At 35.3% G+C, this 23,355-nt stretch overlaps 1 protein-coding gene across 11 annotated transcripts in view; it reads left to right on the top strand.

The window, feature by feature from the left end:
* LOC309628712 (uncharacterized protein) overlaps nucleotides 1-23,355 on the top strand; it is a 454,132-nt gene that overhangs the window by 5,727 nt on the left and 425,050 nt on the right. For all 11 annotated transcript variants that reach the window (XR_014244646.1, XR_014244647.1, XR_014244648.1 and 8 more), the window contains exon 1: nucleotides 1-23,355. This exon is cut by the window's left edge and continues 5,727 nt beyond it. Coding sequence is in view for 4 of the 11 variants with exons in the window: in XM_082392007.1 (XP_082248133.1) it covers nucleotides 23,145-23,355 (211 nt within the window). In the remaining 7 variants the exon portion in view is untranslated.

The following is a 23,355-nucleotide window of genomic DNA, read 5'->3' as shown; positions in this document are numbered from 1 at the left end:
AAAAAACAAATTGAAATAAAAATTCATAATAAGTAAAAGGCAAACATGGGAAGTATTTTCACAAGGATGATAAGTCAACATTTTGCTCTCTTACAATATCAATTAAGCTGTAACATACACTTACACTCATGCAAAAAAGATAGTACTATATGTCGTAGAGGCACACAAGAAGGTGGACCTACTTGGTTTATTTCTAAATTGTCAGCTCTTTTTTTTTTTTTTTTTTTTCTATTCTTTCAATAAAATAAAGTGTTCTGCTGAATAAGAGGGTTAAGAAAAGGCCTGAGTGAGTCACTTCAATTTGTTTCCACATTCTGACCAGTCAATAAAGGAATTTATTGCCTCATTAGACAGTTTCAGTAGATTTCTGGAAATCTGGGTGACATAAGACAGAAAAGTAACCTGGTAAGATGTTTTAAAAGCGGTTGCAGCTGAATTTGTTTTTGAAATTGTAAGTTGCCAGTTAAACTGGAATGACATAGCGATTTGTTTCAAGAAACGGTGCCAGGCAGTGGGCTGGTTTCAAGGAGGAAACTGTCTGTTTTCAGCAAGTACTAAAAAGTACTGTAAATACTGGTACTAAAAAATACAGTAGGATGACAGAGCCAGGATGATTGGAAGAGGGCAGTGGTCTCAGCAATGAGATCAAGAGTCAACTTCTGCTAAGTGAAAGCAATGAAATGTGGCCCCTTGAGACTGGAAGTTAGTAAGTATATAGCCAGCGATGTAATCATAGGTTGTTGCATCCTGATTTCTGCCCTTCTAAAGTCTTGCCCTTTGTTTAGCTGATATTTAGCTCTAAGTTCAAATGATACTTAAACTCAGACCTCCCTCAGACCAAGGCATCTGTAACCACTCTACTCTGGTTGTGGGCTTCAAAGACTCATAGTAGTCAAGTGAGGGTAGATTCCTTCCGCACACTTTACACTTGTAATGATCTTTCAGAGTTAGAGGGAACTTCTGTTTAACTTCTTTTAAAACAACTGAAAATTCGATTGGTGGAAGCTAAAGTATTTTTTTCGAACAAAAGAATGTTGAATTCACTTCAAAATGTAAACAACCCAGGAGGCAAAAACTTGTAGAAAAAATGATTTATTAGTAAGTAGGACGCAATGACTTGCTTGCCTAAACTAACTTTCTTTTCGTGCGTTTAGCAGATAAACACATTAATCATGATCAGTCTGCACTGTATCAATAGAGAATTTGATAAATTAATCAAATCAGCCATAAAATAAGGACACTTCAGGGAATTTTCCAGATAAAAAGAGTGGAAATATTTGTCTCCCATAATGAAAAAAAATGTGTGTATGTGTATATGTATGTGTGTCATATATATGACATTCTATTATTAACATTTGTATATCCATAAATTTAGAGAATAATGGAATAAAAAGGAAAATAAAGGTTTAGTCTGAACTCTCTTCTTGTTAGTTAAAAATCAATTTTTCAGCATTGTTTTATGTTCTTCTTATAAAAGATTCCAACTTTAGGAGAGATCTTAGGATGTAAAAAGAAGGAAATATTTTCTCCACCATCAAATCTTTCAGTTCTTCCAAGTGACAATTCTCATGTCTGATGACTTGCTACCAGTATTTCATTGAATATCTAGAGAATAAAAGTTAAAAGAGAAAAAAATATATGATGACAGGATACTAAAGGGGAAACACTGGGAGAAGAGGCCTGTATTCCTCTCCCAGCTCTGCTCATCTCTCTGGACACAGTTCCCTCATCTGTAAAATGTGTAGGTTTTGGACTGAATGATTTCAAATTGCCCTTGAAGTTTTAAGAATATATGAGTCTAACTTGGTAATCTGGAGGAGATTAAAATCCACTTAAACTTGAAGGATGGAATTAAAAGCATCAAAATGGTGCCATTCCTCATTACTCCCTTTCTAATTAACATTATAAAAATTCCAGATCTGAGACCCTGTCAAATTTAAAGGTCTGCTATTTTACATACATTCTTCTACATCCAATTGTTTCTCCCTAAGAAAATATAATATCAGTTATTTTTTAATGATTATTAGTTGACTGTGATGTTCATTGAGGGTCTCATGGATAGCTCAATTCAGCAAATATTTAATTAATGGTTATTATGTGTTGGGCAGTGAGCAGGCAATAGAAAATACCACCACCACTACCACCACTAGCCTCTTCCCTCCAAAAATGACAAAAAACAAATAGTCCTTGGTCTAGGGAGCTTAGAGTGTGTCTGGTACATAATTGTTCAGCAAATATTTGTTCGATGATTGAATGTACTGAAGGAGACATTTAGAGTATAATATTATACTCAATGTATAATTTAGAGTATAATATATATATACTATATATTTATTTAGAGTATAATATATACACATATAATATATGTATAGCTATACAGAGGAGTAGGAAAAGTTTGAGGAATCGTGGAACTATTTAGGGAGTAGTTGACATTTGAGCTGAGTAGCAATCCACAAGTAAGATTTCAAAAGCACATTTTTAAACTGAGGTGGCATACCAGTTTATGGAATGTTTGGGATTGTTGAACATATGTATTATGGGGAGTGGTCATAGGTTATAGGAAGTGAGGATAGAAAGGTGTCTGGAGCAAAATTGCCAAGATGTTTTAATGCCAGGCTAAGTAGTTAAAACTTCATAGTATTAATAAAGGGTACCATTTTTTGGTAAGGAAAGGAACAAGATGACCAGGTTATTTCTGTGACTTGTGATTCTTTGGCATGCCCAGGGGGTCTGGATTAAACATCTTAAGAGCTTCTACAACATTTTCACCCATGCTTCAGCAACCAAACAAAGTCAGCTTTTACTTTCTAAAGTAATTTACTTTCCGTAAGTAATTTTTGGATGTTTAAACTACACCATTGAACACACTGAGTAGCCCTTTTCAAATGCTACGTCCGCTTGCAACTTTCTGGGGATTCTGACGTCGTCCATCTCTTCCAGCCCCACCTCCCGCCCCCCCATTTTCTTAGACTTGCAAATATACCATATAGGCCCAGGTGCTGTTCATACACTAACACAAACCCTTAAGGGACAGAATTATAACCAATTTTATAAACAATAAAAAATAATAATATGGAAAGCCAGCAAACATTAACAAACATCTGGTTCAGAACTTGGTTTTGCCACTGACTGGCTGTGACTTGACCAGGTTACTTAAACTCCCTGCAGCTAGGTTTTGGAGGATAATGTCACCTTCTTTTCTAGGGTTGTTCTGAGGACTAAAAGACTTAATACAAAATATGACGTGACATATAATAAGTGGTTCATAAATTGCTGTTGATATCGGTGTTGTTACTGTATAGTAGAGGAAGTTGGTACAATCTGTGTTCATCCCTTACAGTGCCTTCTTTCTGCCCCCATGAGTGATGCTGCTTCTTTTTTAGAATGCCCTTGAGTCCTTCTCAATATCTACTACAAGAGAACACACAGTGTTCTCTTTGCCGATGCCTATATTTCAATAGGCATCAATACCTGAACCTAAGAACACATTCAAATCACCTCACTTTAAAACACACTTCTTGTTCTAACCAAACTCATTTTTATTTATTTATTTTTTATTTTATTTTTCTAACATCTTTATTGGAGTATAATTGCTTTACAATGCTGTGTTAGTTTCTGCTTTATAACAAAGTGAATCAGCTATACATATACATATATCCCCATATGTCCTCCCTCTTGTGTCTCCCTCCCACCCTCCCTATCCTACCCCTCCGGGTGGTCACGAAGCACCGAGCTAATCTCCCTGTGCTATGCAGCTGCTTCCCACTAGCTAGCTATTTCACATTTGGTAGTGTATATATGTCCATGCCACTCTCTCACTTCATGCCAGCTTACCCTTCCCTCTCCCCGTGTCCTCAAGTCCATTCTCTACATCTGCGTCTCTATTCCTGTCCTGTCCTTAGGTTCTTCAGAACCATTTTTTTTTCTTTTTTTTAGATTCCATATATATGTGTTAGCATACGGTATTTGTTTTTCTCTTTCTGACTTACTTCACTCTGTATGACAGACTCTAGGTCCATCCACCTCACTACAAATAACTCAATTTCGTTTCTTATTATGGCTGAGTGGTATTCCATTGTATATATATGCCACATCTTCTTTATCCATTCATCTGTCGATGGACACTTAGGGTTGCTTCCATGTCCTGACTATTGTAAATAGAGCTGCAATGAACATTGTGGTACATGACTCTTTTTGAATTATGGTTTTCTCAGGGTATATGCCCAGTAATGGGATTGCTGGGTCGTATGGTAGTGCTATTTTTAGTTTTCTAAGGAACCTCCATAGTGTTCTCCATAGTGGCTGTATCAATTTACATTCCCACCAACAGTGCAAGAGGGTTCCCTTTTCTCCACACCCTCTCCAGCATTTATTGTTTGTAGACTTTTTGATGATGGCCATTCTTACTGGGGTGAGGTGATACCTCATTGTAGTTTTGATTTGCATTTCTCTAATGATTAGTGATGTTGGGCATCCTTTCATGTGTTTGTTGGCAATCTGTATATCTTCTTTGGAGAAATGTCTATTTAGGTCTTCTGCCCATTTTTGGATTGGGTTGTTTGTTTTTTTGATATTGAGCTGCATGAGCTGCTTGTAAATTTTCCAGACTCCATTTTTATTCTATTTTCTTGTGCTTTCTGTTCTTAAAATGGTAACTTTTCTCTATCTGCTTCCTGCCCATGCATTCATTCAAGGACCTTTTCTCAGGTTCCTCTTTTATGCTTGGCAGTCATTTCCTTATCTCAACATACTTCCCAATTTGAAAAAAGAAAAAAATCTCTTTTATTAATGCTACTTCACATATCTTATTTTTAGAAGACTTTATTAATTTTTATGGGTCTTTCTTCTCCAGATTTAGTTGAGATTTATACTTTCTTTTTAACCTGTGAAGATAAGATTGAGGTTCAGATAAATTAGAGAGATTGGAGCATGGCTCAGGACATAGAGTCCTAGACTGGCTTGAGAGTTCTAGAAACGATCTTGTCCTCTATTCGCTGGAAAGAGTCATTTGGGAAGCCATTGCCTCGTCTGCTACAGCAGCTTTCTCCATCACCGACCTTGCCAGTGGTTTCTCTTCAGACCTATTTTGATTATGCATAAAATAAATCTTAAAAAGTGCTTTAGAAGGGAAGTCACTGCAAAATGCAAGCTTTTCTTGATATTAGACTAAATTTAAGAATGATCCAGGATTTCGAAATCAAAGTAAGAGTATGACAAAACAAAACAGTTCTGTGATAGATTTATTATTTATTTTATTGAAGTGCCAATGTCAACTGGATTTGAAATATTATGAGTAATATTAATATTATATAAAATAATGAGATATTAAGACACTGTTTGTTTTCCTCATTTTATAGAAGTTGTTTGTTCCTCCCCACAACCCTCTCCACCTTTTCAATAAAACTAAGCAGTCCAGGACATCCTGAATAAATGCAAGAAAGGTGGATTACTATTATTAATTCATCTGAGCTGAGTTTTAATATGCTTTCATTTTAGTCAGTGAAAGTAAGTTCTGTTTATCTGAGCTTTCAAAACTGAATAGCATTCTAGGATTGGGTAGACCCAAGGCACTTTGGTCTTATATTGCTCTGAATACCAAAATTCCTTTTCCTTCTTTTTCAGGATAGTTAAATCATCATTTGAAACAGAGCTGCGAGACTACATATGAGCTATAGATGATAATAGGTATCATACACCAAAAACAGAAAGGCACCATTACCTTAAATAGGGTGAAATTATGAGAGGAGGGACAAAATAAATAAAATAGCCTGTTTGGAAGGACCTTTTTAGACTGCGTGACTCTTCCTGTCGAAAAATGTTGCAGGTATATAGAATAAGTTCTTACTGAGTAGTAAGTATAATATATGCTATTTATTTTCATTACAAAGGGTTTTTATTGTATCTGAAGAATTCCACAGAGGGCCATTAAAAATCTATTATAGTGTTTTTAGTTAGTGATCTGCTCTGCTTCCCAAACCATGGTCATTTTATGAGTATTAGACTTAGACATGCATTGCTATTTCTTGCCTGGTCCAAATTCTGCATACTTACAAATAATTACTTGAGAGGGTTTTTGTTGCCTTGTTGGCCATTTCTTAAAAACACAATATAATTTGAGCAAAATATAGTAATGCTCTTTAGAAAAATTTCTCTTATATAAAAACTCAACTTAAACTTGAATGAAAGGTAATTTTTTATTTGCAGTAATTGAAAGAAATGTACATTTCCAAAAGGAAAGGCTTCATAGTTAGAGTGGTAATAATTGAGTTTGATAACAACATTAGCATTTATCTCTGGGAAAATAAGTTCTCTTTGCCATGCTCAGGAGGTTTCATTGCCTTTCCAAGATGTCCCCACTCTTCCACTTGGAATTCATGGTCCCATCCTCTTCTTACATTTTTACTTATTTTTTATGTAATTATTTTTTCCACATAAGCCCTTCTTCCATCCAGTTTTATCTTTCCATTTATGTGTATTTTCACCTTTACTTATATTTTTACTTTTTGGTAAACACATTTTACTCTCTCTAAACACTTTTTCTGTTGCTGCAATTTTTCTCCTGTCCTAAAGGTCCATTAAATTCCTCCCTTCTCTATAAAACCTTGTCTGGATGTTGCAGTCTTTTTCTTTCCAGTAAGATTAGACTCTGCTGTCTTGAACTAATACATCTTTGGGTAGAGCAGAAAGGGAGCGTACACCTGTTGAATGACCATAGTTTTCCATGGATTTTGCTAGGTGTTCTGTATAATATGTCTCATTTAATTCACATGGCAACCAGGGAATGAGGAACTACTGTACTTGTTGTAAAGGTGAAGAAACTGGGCAGAGTGAATATAAGTAACTTTCCCAAGTTCCCTCTGGTAGAAAGCAACAGAGCATAGATTTATATCTTTCTCTCTTTTACATCAAAATCTGTATTATTTGCACTCAGGTGTCTTTCCCTATATGTGTGTCTATTTCATTTTTTCATCTTTCTGACAGCAAGGACTGTATAATTTTTGTCTACTAGGTAGCTGTCACATAGCTGACCACATAATGAGCCTCAAATCTGTATTTAAGTCCTTATGTAACTCAGTTGTCTTTTACAGTGTTTTTCTTATTTTACTCATTTTAAATGTGTAAATTTATAATTGGAAATGGTGTAAGCAAAAAATAATTCATACAAATAATGAAAGCTCTTTCAGAAAGTTTTGCTATAGTATTTTCAAGTTGGTTATGAACATAGAAGAGTTTTTCATGTTTCTCGAGTTTAATTTTTATTTAATATATTTTATTCTGTGCATGGCTGATAATATTTCTTAGTTTACAAGCTTTGTGTTCTCCTAAGACCTATTTTTCTCAGATCATTTGAATATTCATTGAGGAAAAATTAATCTTCAAAAAAGTACTTCAAAAACCATATCTAACTTTGAACTAAACTTAGGTGTGAATTTAGACATGCTTAAGAAAGTCAGTGTTTAATATATTACCTTGAATTTGGTATCATTTAAAAAGCAATTCATTTCTTAAAATTTTAAATGAAATAACATGTCTGAAGGTATTTTTCAGACCCAGCCTGCTCTTGTGTAGAGGGAACAAATTACAAAGAAAGTCTTTACCGAACTCATAAATATCCAGGTAACTTGTAGAATTACTGACAAGCAACTCAGAAACTTCTCTGTAAATATTATCCATCTATTGTTTATCATTTATTCTAAGCCAAGCTCCTAAATAACTAAAAAAAAATAAAAGCTTTAAGAGATTGGATACTATTTCTTCACAAGGTCTGCATAAATTTCTTTGTAACATGTCTTATAAGACAAGCAGGAGCCATCCAATATTACTTACCCTAAATGAAAACATTTATGTTGGTTCTTTTGTCAACCATTACATATTAATTGTGTAAGATGAAGACGCTAGCTGTAAGAAATTAAAACAGAAAACAGAAGGCTTTGTTCTTGGTCTAATGGGATTTGCACTGTAACAAAGGAGACAAGGCATTGGCTTAAACAAATGGAGATACACTTAAAACATCTCAAGATAGCATAAGATAACTGCGGAGAGAGCCTTAGATGAGTTCAGTAGAGACTGCCATGATCTAGGATGGTTAGGGAAATAATTTCCAAGGAGGTACAATTTGAGAGGAGCCTTTAAAGATGGGCAGGATTTTGTTAGATGGAAAGAAGGTGACACAGCAATTTGGGTGAGAAGAAAATTGAAAATCAAATTGCAGAAGTGCCTTAGAATGATGAAAATGAAAACTTGGTCAAAATACAAAAATTTTATTTTTTGTTTATTTTTTTCTTACCTTGCATCTATCAGTTGACCACTGTTTTTGACTAGTACAGACTACCATGTTTTGATATCTCTTCCCTTTTATCAGTTGTAAGATATAAGCTTTGAATTCTTAGACACAAGTGACCCATTCCTTTGAGGGTCTGACCACTCAACGGGATCCACTGATCTTAGCTGCTAGATGGTTGATCACTTGCTCACTATGAAACATCATCCTTTCAAGCTATGTCCTAATAGCATCAAAACCTTTAGCTTCTTGAGAAGCTAAAGTAGGAACGCTACAGCTCACTTCTACGCATTCTCCAGCTGTGCCTGAACAGCTTGATTTCTCATCTATTTCATGGTGAAACAGAAATATTCTCAGACATTCTTTTTTCCCTTTGAGCTACCAAGATTTTGGCCTGCCTTTTTATTGGTCATTTCCTGAAAGTGTTGGAGTATTTGACTTTCCTAAATCACTTTTCTTAGAACCAGCACATCCCAAAAATGGTCTGAGGCCTCTCCTTTGATTATTGATAAGGATCACCTTGAGAGGAGTCAAAGAAGAGACTGGATTGAAACAGGAACCTGTCAGGTTCCCTGTTGCATATTTTTAATTCACACACCCACATGACTACATCCAACAGAGGTGACCTGAATTTTCTCCTTTGATGTCGCATGCCATGAATTCCCATAGCAGGTCAGGAACAAAGAGGGCATTTTAAAGCTTTTTTCTAACATTGCCCTAGCAGATACTGACTGTGTCCCAGGAACATGCTCCTGATTTTAGAATCATAAACATCAGTAGGACTGAGTTGCTTGTAGAGTGATACAGTGACTTTGATTTCTCTTGGGTGGTCAAAACACAGCATGTGTGATATTTTTACAAACTGTGGTTCACAAAGCACATAGTTCTAGAGCATTTTGTTTTCATTATGTTCGTGTCAATGGAAACAGTTGTGCTTCCTGATGTCTTATTGAGATGACCTTTTTGGTAATTTTAGGCTCCTTTCCCAAGGATACTGCATGTTGCCTGACCCTTATTCCTGAGGAAATAAGTAGGATTTGGACTGACCTGTTATGGATAATGTACTTTCTCTAAGAATGGCAGAAGGAAAAACATCAGACTAGGATGCTCTCCAGAAATAATAATGGAGAATCTCATCCTGTTTTGTAAACTCTTTGTACTTTGCTCTCTGTGTTTGGTGGGAATATTATTTTTAAAGGGCCATTATACTCTGAAAGATATAATTTTGCATTAAATTTGTTTTAGAGTTAAGGAAGATAAATAAGACTTAACAAGTTTATAAAATTGGCACAGGTACACCTATAGATGATATGAAGATGGGAATGAATAACAATACTTAACTAGTGCTTCTCTTGAAGAAATATTCTGGAAGTCAGGTAAAAATAATACAAATAACTTTAGGAATGCATATTCCCTTTAAAAAAGAAACTGTTTTCTCTATCAAGTGTGCTCTATAGATTCCTTCAAGAAGTATATTTAATATCAAATTTAATAACTTGTTTAGAAATATTACACTGTATCCAATATTTCATTTCTTTATGAAGAGCAGAATGTTTTACTAAAGCATACATTTATACATTCATTCATTCATTTAATAAAGTTATATTAGTAATATAATTACTTTTGTGGAAATATTTTAAAGAAAATAGAGAACATATTCCTGTTTGATTTGACATAATTCTAAACAAAGGAGAGAGGATTACGTTAAATAAGTTTAATATTTCTTTTAAAAAATAACTTATTTTTATCAAATAAATATATGCACACATATTTAAAATGCAAATAAGTTTAAAGGTAAAAAAATACCTAAAGAAATAAACCATTTCGCATCAGTGCAAGAGAGAAATCACTTACAACTTCTTTAAGTTTTATTTTAATTCTGTATTTTTTAAATAATGTGCATAGGTCTGCTTATGATTCCTCAACTTAGATCTTGTTGATTGAATTTTTACTGGTAAACATGAAAATTTAAAGTCTCTTAAAACTCCAAAATTTTTTTCTCTATTCTTCCATTATAGCTACATCACCATTTTAGTTTATTTCCGGGTTTTTAAATATGAAGACTGTACAAATAGAGTTTACTTCTGAGACTGGTGATATGATATAATGATATTCCCCTCATTGTAGAATTTTTGTCTTCCCTTAGATAAGTACTTTATTTATTTTTCTTTTTTTGCCCAGTTCCTCCTCCTCTCCTCTGTCTCCCTTCCTCATTCCCGCCCTCCCTCCCTTCCTACCTTCCTTCCTTTCTTCCTTTCTTCTTTTGCTATCTTTCCCAAAGCTTCAAAATCTTTATAAAATGCTTCTCTATTCAATTTTCTAGGTAGGCAAGTTGGTTAGATCATGTATAGCATTCAACAAGAATTTTTTCTTACTTTTTCCCTTGAAATAATCCTTCCTGGGCCCTCTCCTCCCACTTTTATCTTGTCTAGTTGCTCTCTAAAGTATCCTGCAAAAAGATGTCATTCAGGGTTTTTTTGGCTGTCATTCTGAAATTTACTTTTTTCACTTTATGATGTTGTAGCCTCTTCTCTCTACAAATTATGTTCTCCTTTTACTAGTTTTTTTTCTTTTTTTGCTGGAGCTTATGTTCTGGTAATTTTTTTTTTTAACATATTTATTGGAGTATAATTGCTTTACAGTGATGTGTTACTTTCTGCTTTATAACAGAGTGAATCAGCTATACATGTACATATATCCCCATCTCCCTCCCTCTTGCGTCTCCCTCCCACCCTCCCTATCCCACCCCTCTAGGTGGTCACAAAGCACCGAGCTGATCTCCCTGTGCTATGTGGCTGCTTCCCACTAGCTATCTATTTTCTGGTAATGTTTTGAAAGAGGTTCTACAGGTGATAAATATTTTACAAGCTTGTACGTTGAGAAATGTCTTTATTCTACCTGATACTTCATTGAATCTTTGGGAATAGAATTATAGATCTAAAATAATTTTTGCTCAGAAGTTTAAAAATATTTCTTACTACCTTCAAGCTTCTTATGCTGTTGAGAAGACCAATGTCATTTTGATCCTGATATTTTATATATCACCTACTTTTCTCACTAATAAAATTTTGAGATCTTTATTTCTGGTGTTACAGATTTTACCAGAATATGTTTTAGTGTGGGTTTTTCTTCATCCCTGGTCTTGGGACACTTGATAGATCCTTTCAATTGGGAGGCTCATGCTGCCAATTATGAGAAATTTCCTGGTATTATGTCCTTAATAATTTCTTCACTAACATTTTCTCTAATCTCCATTTCTTGTATTAACATTTATGAGTGCTGGATTATCTCCATTGACTATCTACTTTTAAAAGTCTTTTCTCCCCTCTATTTATTAATTTTTCTTTTTCAGTTTACTCTTCATTATCTTTTAACACTTTTACTAAATTTTACTTGTGATGCGCCTAGGTTAAATTAGTAATCATACTTGTTATTCTTTGCTTGCTTCTTTTATTTTTTTTCTAATTGCATCCTGTCTTGTTTCACCAAGGCAATATCTTTTCTCATATTTGGGGACATTATTTATTATTTCTTTGAAATTTTAGTCTTCTCACTGCACATTCACTATTTCTCTGAGTTCCTTCATTCCTTTCACTTATTTTGTTTCCTGTTTTTTCCTTGATGGATTCCCAGTGATGATTCTTGACTTTCTAATCATATTTTTGAAGGCGGCACTGAAAACCTAATTAGAATTTTGTGCACAGGAGGGGTGTTTGTCAGCAGGAAGGCTTCACTCTTGATCCATCAGGTTGGCAGTTAGCTTTTTTGGTGGGCAAGACACATTAACACCTGTATCTGACGTTATTTTTCTTTTGGCAGTTATTTACTCAAGAGAAGAATTCTTACTCTTTTGTTTGAGTATATAAACACCCTGGGACTTAGCTAGGGAAGGTTGGGGTTCAGAGTTCTCTGTGTACTTAGACTTTCAAGTAACCTTTCAATTTTTGGTACCATGTCTCTTTGCTGCCTTTTGTGTTATAGATTAGGGCCGTTCTAGTTCAATTTCTCCAGATACCATTTCTTTCCTTTAGAAGTGAGAAGTTAGTCCTCTGCTTCCTTTATAGTGGATGTGTGATCATAGATAGGTGTCTAACTGCTCCTCTTACCGTTTTTCAAACAGTCTGTCTCTTTTCAAATCCTAGCCTCAACCCCACCTTTGACAATACCTGGATGTTTCAGTGTCTGAGCTTTTCTTGAATATTATTGTGTGGGTATGTTTGTTATTTGTAATTAGGATCTGCTATTTACCTTTGGTTTGTCTTTATTCCACTCTGTTAAATAAAATGCCACTATTCCACCCACTTTCTGCCTTTATAGATTGTGGTTTAAAGTTATAAAAGTCCCTAGTCTTAGAAAATATTTGGGTTTGTTTGGTAGACTGATAATGGCTTCCAAAAATATGTCCATGTCCTTATTCCCAGAATCTGTGAATGTTACCTTATTGAAGAATGAGTCTTTGCAGACGTAATTAAGTTAAGGACTTGGAGATGTGGAGACTATCCTGGATTATCCAGGTAGGCCCTAAGTGCCATCACAAGTGTTCTTATAAGAGAGAGGCAAAGGGAGATTTGATACACATAGCAGAGAAGGTGATATGAAGATAGAGGTAGAGATTGAAGTGATGTGGCTACAAGCCAGGGAATGCCAAGAAATATAGAAGCCGCCAGAAGCTAGAAGAAGCAAGGAAAGGATTCTTCTGCAGAACCTACAGAGAGAACATGGCCCTACCAAAAATCTTGATTTTAGCCCAGTGAAATTGATGTTGAACTTCTGGTGTCCAGAACTGTAAGAAAATTAATTTCTGTTGTTTTCTGCCACCAAGTTTGTAGGAATTTGTTACCGCAGTCACAGGAAACAAACACCGTTTGTATTAGAGTTTCTTTTTCTCCTTCATGCTTTGTGATGATTATTGAAAGAAGAAAGATGTAGGAAGATATTTATTTCAGCTTCTTGAAACTGGAATCCTTTAATTCTTTAAGATAGTTTTATTTCTCATAATTCTATTCCTGCCATAAGGAGTATGCTCACTTTCAGAAGCATTGGAGCTTTCCCAGTTATGGAACTTTTAACAGTGTCTTCATTTATTCCTCTCCTCATATTACATAGTATCTCCTGTCAAATGGATATTACTCCTTTCCTTCTCTTTTCTTCCCTTCCCTTCTATTGATTATTTACTTGGTGTTGGGCATTGTGGTAAGCTTTGGAAATATAGAACCAATAAAGCAGTTTTATTGCCCTCCATGAGCTCACCAACTATTGGCATAGAAAAGGAACAAAAACAACATTTAGTTGGTGTAAGACATAAATTCAAAAACAGAAATAAAAATCAATAACTAAAATGTGATACTGTAAGTTCTATATTAGATATATGAGCAAAATGCTGTGGTCTCACAGTCACATAGCAAATAGCTCTGCTTGACAGAGACTGAGAGGATTTATGAAGTAGAACCTGAGCAAGGTCTTAGGACATGAATTGGAGTTTTATGGAGAAATAAACAAGGAAAAAGCATCTTATAAAAAGAACTGCCTGCACATAAGGCACACACATGTTAAAGAGCATGAATTTCTTTGGATGGCAAGACATTTAATATGCCTGGAGCATAGATTAAGGGTGGGGGTGTATAGGGTCATGAGACTATAAAGGTTGGAATCAGATTATGATAAATATAGTTCTGCTATGTAAAGGAAGTTTAGATGTTTATTATTTTGGAAATGGAGAAAAAATGGGCTTAAAGCAGGAAACTGTCATGACCCATCAGGAAGAAAACTCTAGCAGTATTCTGATTATCTAAGTGATGAAGAGAAGCCAGGAGATGAGTTGGGGTCTCTTGTAAGAGACCAGGTGAGCAGTAGATGACAATGACCAGAGCCAAAGCAGAGGTGATGAGACAAAGACGAGAGAATGGAATGAAGAGATAATTACGAAACAAAAACGGCAGAGTGATGGCATTGTAACACTCAGTGGAAGTGGTAAGTGCAATGCTAGCTGTCACAGAGTGCAATTGGAAGCTGGGGGAGAGGGATCCAATTGAGTCTGGGCAGGTGCAGAGGAAGTGATACCTCTGTTGCGTCTTCAAAAAAAGAAGGAACAAGTTATTTGAAAAAAGAGGAACAGTGGAACAGATTGTGGCAGCAAGGCTCTCCAAACACTGGAGACAATCTGAGAAAAGTCATGGATATGAGAAACAGATTGGCTGCTGGATCACCTCTAGGTAGTGTGCCCCTTGTGGTGCAGAAAGTCTAGTGGGATGCGAGGTATGAAGGAACCAGTCAATGGAAACCTCTGGTTAATTTTCCTCATCCTTTCTTTCACTAAATGATCATTTTCACATATCTACCAATCTTTATGCCCAGAACAGTCTTTTGTCCACTGTTTGTACTTTCTGCCTTTTAAAATATACTCAGAGGGACTTCCCTGGTGGTCCAGTGGTTAAGACTTTGCCTTCCAATGCAGGGGGTGCAGGTTTGATCCCTGGTCGGGGAGCTAAGATCCCACATGCCTCGGGGCCAAAAAACCAAAACATAAAACAGAAGCAATATTGTAAAAAATTCAATAAAGACTTTAAAAATGGTCCACATCAAAAAAAAAAAATTCTTAAAATATACTCAGAGCTTCTATCTTTAAGGACGGCCATCCCAATTCCAGGTTCTTGGGAGAAATTTGTATAGATTTGTACTCATTAAAAATTATATCCCACTGTTTTATCCTTTTGTAATATACAGTTCATTAATTCAACACATATTTAGCCAGTAAAAAGGAAGAGCCAAGACATTGTCCATGGCTTCCATTGGAATTCAGCAAACTAAAGTGTTCTCTTTTTGACAGGTGTTAAAAAAGACAGCACCTCATAGCAGGTCTTTACAGTTCTCTATATTTACAAGTAACCTGCCCCGTGTGACTATTTCTTCTTGAGCTTCGTTTTCTGAAAAAAAGAAAGCAAGGAAAGAATAAACTTTATAATGTGTAATCTGTATAATATATTCCAAAGCGCTTTAGTTCAGACCTTTCCATAACTTTTTGAGCACATGCCATAGTTAGAATCAATTTCCTTTCATTAAAAGCTTCAAAGTTAATTTAGCTAAGAATTGGGGACAAAATGACAAACATGGCAACAATTTCCCTATCTAATTAAATAGCAGTTAGGATCTGAAAAACAGCTCTTTATTGAAAGTTTTAGAACTGGAATCACAGAACTTTATCTCCCTTTGTGTTCAGTAGCCCACTGTATCCTCTTCTAATTGGAAATTTAGGTCTGGTCACTGGGATTTAGGCTCAAAAACCTCAGGACAGTAGTATGTTGCCAAAGATTAACTCTTTAGGATTATCTAAATCAATAGTCTAAATGTTAATAACAACAACCAGAGCTTCGGGTACAGTATAACAAGGGTTTTAGAGGTTTCGTGGAAGACAATTTTTCCATGGACTGGGGATGGGGCGGTGGTTCAGGTGGTAATGCGAGCGATGGGGAGTGATGGGGAGTGGCAGATGAAGCTTCACTAGCTCGCCTGCCACTCACCTCCTGCTGTGCCGCCCTCCAGGGTACCCCTGGTATATAGTATTAACTTGAATTTAGCACCACTAATCCTGGCAGGCTTGCCATTCTTGGCAATATCTCCTAACCCAGAATTTCCCCTGGGCAGTCCCAAATATCCTAGTCTAAAGCCTGATAGTAGTTGTAAAGAGGTGAATGTAATCTTCATGTGTTCTGTATTTCTCTTCATAAGAGTTTCCAGATATAGTCTTTCACCCATATTAGAATTAATGTCTTGGTACTATCGGAATTTTTGACATCAAAATCTCCAAGGAAGAGAAGGACAAACCAAGAGGAGCTACAGGAAAAGATAACTTCGGGTAGGCTGGCCCTTTCACACCCCTCAAGCTGAAGCATGTTCTTCACGACCTGCGCATGAAAGTCTTGCTCTATCTCAAAGACATTCCTCTGTAAGTGCCAAATAGAGTCTCGACTCTAGCTCTTGCCTGAACTCTGCTACCCTGCGTGAGCCCTAATATGCTAGAGCACATCTGCCTAATGCTTCTAATTTCTTTTCCCTGAACTTGCTACTGCTCTATCTTCCTAGGTCTGTTTCTGGGGCCCAGGCAGATTTAGCTGCCAAGAGCTAGAGCAATGATTTGACTGGATGGATTCTACTGACATAAATGTGCATGGGGACTTCTCAGTATCCCATGTGTGATCCAAGACAATCTGAATAGGACTGCAGTTCAGCCTTGGCCTCACGGAAGATCCTACCCTGAGGAGCTCAGCACTTGCCCCCTATATATTTTCCCACAGAATCAGACTTTAGCTTTTACCTGTCACTAAGCAAGGCACATGACCCATCCCAATTTGTCCCAATCTGTGACTTTTCTCCATTTCCCTGTAGTTTGTAAATCTGTTTATTTTCTTTGATCTGAATCAAACTCATACTTTCCAGCCACTCTAGCTTTCTCAACCCCACCTGCCACCATCTCCAGTCCAATTAGACTACTTTCCACATTCTCTTCTAAAGCCTCTACATATACTGATACAGCAACACATGTCAGAACCACTTACATATGAATTTCATATCACCTCTTCAGGAGCCATGTTTTCTCTTCCTTCCTAGCTTCTATTCTAGTCATTTATTTTTTTCAGATTATACCAGTTCATCTCTTTCTCTGTCTCCCTCTCTTTCTCTCTCTGCTCTTTCTCTGTTTCTCTCTCCCTTTTTTCCTATTTCTAAACTCCGTATTTTTTTCCCTTTACTTGTTTTATTGTTTGTTTGTTTTAACAAGATCTTTAAATGATAGGACCTAGACTTATTTTTTATATATTTATTGAAGCAACAAAAGTTGTTGAACTGGGTACTTTGGGCCAACCTGGACTCTTGTTCTTCAGCATGAGATTTTGCTTTTATGTTCCACTACCTCACTCAGCTTTCACTCTATATTAATGAACCATTTTTGTAGCGTTCTCTGTTCTCTTTGTTTCTTCCTTTTTTCCTTCCTTCCTTCTTCTCTCTCTCTCTTTTCTTTCTTCTTTTACTTTTTCTTGTTAAACAACCTCACTCAACTCCCTGCTTGCTCACCCATTTTGCTACCCACATCCTAAACTGTAGTAAGATTTTCTTCTTGCTCTCCTGCTGCTGCCCCAATCCTTTGGGACCCATATAGATAGGGAGGGTCTCAGACATGAATTATTTTAGATTGTCTGGGAAGATCTAATTAAGGGTCAAAGTAGTAGATGCTGTGAGAGGGCATTTGTCACTGAGTGAAGGAGATGACACTTGCCATATGCTCTCAAAGGAGAAAACAAAGGGTATATACATACATGAACGTGATTTTACATATACTTTAAATTTTTTCCTATAGATTTAAGTAACAGGGTAGAAGCAGTGAGATGGAAGGGAAGGGGTAACTCTTCAATTAATTATCAAAAAGACTCCTTTCAAGTACTAACTGACTATATTTGAGAGAATAAATAATCCAAAATAAGTTGAAAGCTTCAAGGTTTGTGATAAAGGGAATGCTGGAGTATACCTAAGTTAGTAATGCCTGCCTCTCCTTTTGTTTAATGAATATTTTTCTTTAATAAAAGAAATACAGTTAAATTAAAATAATTTAGAAAAAAAGCAAAAAGTAAAACAATCCATGATTCTGCTATACAGAAATGACAGTTGTTATCAACATTTCAATACCTGATCCTTTTACTATATTCAAAGACATTCATCTTACAAAATTGGAATCATATATTATCTGGAGTTTGTTTTATTCCTGCTTTTGTTTACCTAAGGTTCATAACTCAATAATAATAATATTAATAACAACTCCTAAAATAATGATTTTAAATGGCTGTATAATACAAATTGATCTACTCTTATTTTCAGTTTTGCAGACAGTATAAACAACTTTATACAAAAATGTTGGTCTGTCTCACTTATGACTTTCTTACAAAAGAATCACTGCTATAGTACATCTTTAATACAATGTTACTGAGAATCATGCCTCAGCTCAGAGCCTTTTCACTGGCAGGTGCCTCTCTGGCAATGTTTTCTCCCATATATTATCATGATAGACCCCTACATTGTGTTCAGGTTACTGATCTAACATTATCATATCAGAGAGATATTTCCCTGAGCATCTATGTAAAATGTCATGTCCACCATCTCCAAAATCATTCATTATCCCTTCAGCCTGCATTATTTTTCATGTTAGTATTCAACAGTATCTAACATGTTATGTTTACTTGTTTCTTGTCTCTCTTTACCTCTTAGAATCTAAGCTAAATGAGAGCAGAAATTCTATTTTGTTAAACACTTTCTCCCTAGTGCCTCAGACAATGCCTGGCACATAGTAAGTAATCAATAAATATTTGTTCAATAAATAGATAAATAAAAAGAAAAAATGCAAGAATTTTGGTGCATATAAACTAGTTGCTTTCCAGAAAGCTTGTTCCAGTTTATACATTCATAAGCATAGAATAACCCAGAATATTAATTTTAAAATTGTCAAATAATAGGAAAACTTTATACTATATCTCAATGTTGCTTTAGTTTTTATTTCTTTTATTTCTTCTTTGAATTATCTGTTCTTCTTCTTTATATTTTTCATTGAGGTTTTGGTTCCTTTAAAATAATGTGTACAAGCCTACATGCATTGTGTTGTAATTTTTCATATTTTTATAGACATTTTCTCTCTTCCATAGCATGCTTCCAATTTTTCTTAATGTTTTATGACATCTTAGATAAAATGTGTGGAGTCAGTATTTCAGGATTTCTTCCAGAGAGCTCACCTACACTGTTGCTATAGACTTCAAACTTGTCTCCCTACTTTTTAAAGTTTGTCATCCTTATCAATCCTGTGATTTTTTTGGAGCATCATTTCTTATTCTCACTTCATTTTTTTCTTTATCCATTATACCCTCTTTTCTTTTTAAGAATGTATATTTCCATTGTATTTTCTTTGTCTTTATTTTAGGCCATTTCTTCCTTATAGGGGTCCTGTCTTCAATAATTTTATTTAAAATGTCTGTTTTAATAAATGATGTGTTCAGTCATTGCTCTCCTTTTGATAACATTCTTTTCCCATTTTCTCTATCATATTTTTATATAGGCTTCCACTTTATATTTGTTTTCTATTTGCTCAACACTAAATTAGCCTAGATCTATCCAATGTCATGTTTACCACCAGATGACACCTGTTGTTTTCTTACCATCCACTTCTTGCTGGTTCAATCCCCTTCTTGTCACCCCAGCTGGGTGACAGGTTGCTGTGCAGATCTCCCAGCTAATGACCAAGAAGCATACATGAAGTCTAACATTGCTCTCTTAAAAGTAAAGGTGGTCTCCTATGTCTCAAACCTTGTTGTTTCACAAGCAGGAAAAGCCACAATTCTTAACATGGGCCTTTCTCCACTATCCTCCTACCTCTGCTACCATCTACATTGCTTTAACCAAATTTTGGAAAGAGTAAGGTGTCAAATGCCAGTCTTCTCTCTCCCTTCCAGTTTTCAAATACTAATGCCAAAATAGGAAAAGATGGTGCTGTGAGGATGCTACTCTATTTGTCCCAAGAAGTAGCACTTTCTTTTGATACCCAATAAATTCATGGTAATCTAGAATTTTGTTGGAAAGGGTCCGTGAAGCTGAATACAGTTAATTAAGAAATGTTGAAATACTTTTTTGACTTTCAAATGAATAGGACTAGTCTGTCTATATGTATAGACACCTGTTGTTTTTTCTTAGTCCAATATCATTAGCTTTAGAAGAATGGTAAAGAAATTCTCTCTATTAATCTTAGTTTTAGGACTGTTGTAAGAGGTATTTTTCTGTGTAGGTGTTTTAATAGAAAATTGGTAAAACCACCTTATGAAGGCAGACTGCTAATCAGGTATCTTGGAAAACTGGCAGTTTGATAGCAATGTTTTTCAAGCCTTTTATTTTAGTTCATCTCTTCCTCTCTCCAAAAGTGACTACCTTCCAAAGCATTGCAGGGAAAAATGCATAGATATAGCATAGAATTACTGTGGGAAATTTCAACACCGCATAGTAAGCGACTAATATTTTGTTCTTGTTATGTGATGCTTAGAAATTGTCCTTATAACTTTATATAGAAATATTATATCCTATCATTTTTGAATGGCTTTTTAATTAATTGAAAGATAATTTAAAACTATTTTCATTTTTATTATGTATTCTAACTTAGTAGCTCTAAATACAAATGATAAAGTTTTCGTGGTAAAGTTATCTAAGCTATTAAAATCTTTTTCAAATTAGTTGAATTTGGCAAAAATTATCTGCAGTGTTTGATTAAATTACCATTGCATACAGAGTAGTAGACTTTTTCTCCATAAAATGAAGATGCAACTGAGTGGGGTCAAGTTGACAAACTATTTTCTTTCAATAGTATCCTGGTAGTAATCTTTTTAATGTAAGAGACCACACTTTCACAAAGGGGATTCTTTTCCTAACCTGTGTGTAATTCAGAAACGTCTGTGGTTGTCTTAGTCAACTGGCCATAAAAGAAGACATTCTAGACTATGAAACCACCAAAGCTCTTTCAAATGCTGGTGTATGTTTTATGTTTTATATAGGTTACTAGTGACCCTTCTGCACTTATCAGAAACTCTTTTGTTTTGTGCATGCAGAAACTCTGTTGCAAACGACACCAGATCCTTGAGGTGATGACTGTGGACTTCTGCTGTTCAAGGCTGGTGACCTCGTTGACTGTTAGGAACTAGTGGTTAGTTTTTTAATAAGGGAAAAAGAAAACAAAGCTTGTTCTTCATAACAGATGAAATGGAATATAGAATTACAGGGTGGCATTGAATCATAGAATTTTTGAAGACTAGATATCTTTCAAGCAGTAATTAGAATTCTTTTTTTTCCCTTTAGTAATTAGAATTCTTGATTTTCTGCATCTCTGTTGCCCACATAGCCCAGAATGCTCTGGAATAATGCTTGTTTTCAGTATATAAAAAAGCCGCAACTGAATCACTAAAAGGTGCCAAGACATTATTATTATTGTTGTTATTACTATTATTACCATCTAACTTTTTTATTTAATTTTATTTTTGTTACTACATGGGAGAAGAGTTTTGTGCAAGGTTTGATTTTTTTTGAGATATAGTTGACATATAACATTATATTAGTTTTAGGTATACAACATATAATGATTTGATATTTGTATTAACTTATTTTACTTTTTCAACTTAATTAGAGGCAATGTCAACCCAAACCTATCAATGACTCTTACTGTATATTGGAGAAAGTGGAAACCCGTTTCCGCCTTAACCACCACCCAGAACTGATTTTAACACTCTAATTACTACGTTCTTTATTACTACATTTTCAAAACTGATCCTGTCCACTAGATACTATTATCTGATCCTATTTCTCTCACCTGCTTTATTCATTCTTGCGTCTTTGGTTTGTTTGTCTTATTTAAGTCAGACAGTGTCCAATTTGAAGGTAATTCCATTGGTCAACTAAAGGTTAATGGGATGGAAATGCTAAGTTCAGCATCTATATGCAGTATTGCCATTCCTATATAGGGCTACACCAGATGACGCTTTGTGGCATCACCAAGTAAATAGGGTGAGAAAATGTGGTGTGGCAAATCCATCTTTGAATCATGGCTATTGGAGGGGGGGTGACTGTCTATATAATTACTATAAAATATGTGCTCTTTAATTGGATCGTACTATTCAAAAGCATGAATTTGATTTGAAATAAAATTCCCTGATATTTTTGTGTCACTAACTTACTGATAATGATGGTGGCTGTTACTTTTAAAGTGTTTTCTTTGAGGAATATGCAAACTTAGTGTATGAAGTTTGAACAAACCTGTAGTTTTAAAAGATTGCTTTTCTCTTTAGTGTCTCACTTATTTTCTTTTATTTTGAACTCTCATTTTTATATATATTTTAAAGAGAGGAAGCATTTTGTCTTAACTAGAGAACAAAACAAAATTCTAATGAAAGTAGTTATGAGAATAAGAGAAATCATGACATTAAGATAATATGTAATCTTGAAAGAGTTTAAAATAACTATTCCTATCTCCCAAAGTGGTAAGATTTCAATTTCCCTGAGCTTAGAGAACTTTGTTTATAGTAGTATAACTTTGCAGTTAGAGATAATGTCAGTATCTTTAAAAAAAAGAAACTAAAACAAAACCTAGGAACCAAAGTGATTAAGTGATATTTGTGACTATATGATACATTATTTTGTCATTTCTATATTCCCAACTTGAAATTTAATATAAAAGAAATGCTTTGCTGCTTTGTTCTAAGTCCTGTTTGATCCAACATGGAAAAAATATATTGTTTTGGATTTCTTAATAGAAAAAAAAAAAAAAGATCTTTGACTGAATTACTTGTTGCTCCTGCAAAAAGAAATTTGGAATTTACCTTTGGTCTATTTCGTATCTTTAGCATGTTTTCTTTTAAAAATATTTCTAGATACTAGTGTCTGCTTGATTTTGGTTATCTTAGCTGTAATAAGTAGCCTTGGGATCCCTGAAGGCACACCCCACACACTTATGCTGTGTGACCTAAGGTCACAAGTAATGGCTGCAAGCTAATTGATTGAGAAAGGCTTGTCTGGAGGGGCCTCTTTGCGTCCTCCCTTTACATTCCTAAGTTCTGTGAAAGAGTCACTAGCAGCTCAGCCTAGCAAGGAAGGAAAAAAGAGAGGAAGTTTCTCTGCGTTCTGATTACACTCTGAGTTCCCCTGTAGTGAGCTTACTTCTCTCCACCCACTTCTTACCAAGAACTCTTTCACTTGAAGGTGAACAACTTAAAGCCTGATCTCAGAGTTACCCAAAAAGTGATTCGCGTATTTATTGAACTGAAAGAACAAATTACCTACTTCAGGCTGTGGGAAGCGTATGGAAATTATATTAGAACTTCAGCAAAGTGCACAGCCGCATAATACAGAAGCCGGGACTCAGACTGACAGGCAAATAAGCCAGCTCGTGGAAGGGGCCTCTGGGTGGCAGCTCTGGGCTATTGGGTGTTGGACAACTATAGGCAAAACTGAAATGGAACAGGGGCAGAAAGTAGCACACTGTTACGCTACGCAACCGTTGCTTTCTCATG

The sequence above is a fragment of the Balaenoptera borealis genome, assembly GCF_965194805.1.
Source record: "Balaenoptera borealis genome assembly, chromosome: 5".
Classification (NCBI taxonomy): domain Eukaryota; kingdom Metazoa; phylum Chordata; class Mammalia; order Artiodactyla; family Balaenopteridae; genus Balaenoptera; species Balaenoptera borealis.
Note: the sequence above shows the minus strand (reverse complement) of the source record. Positions and strands in the feature narration are given on the sequence as shown.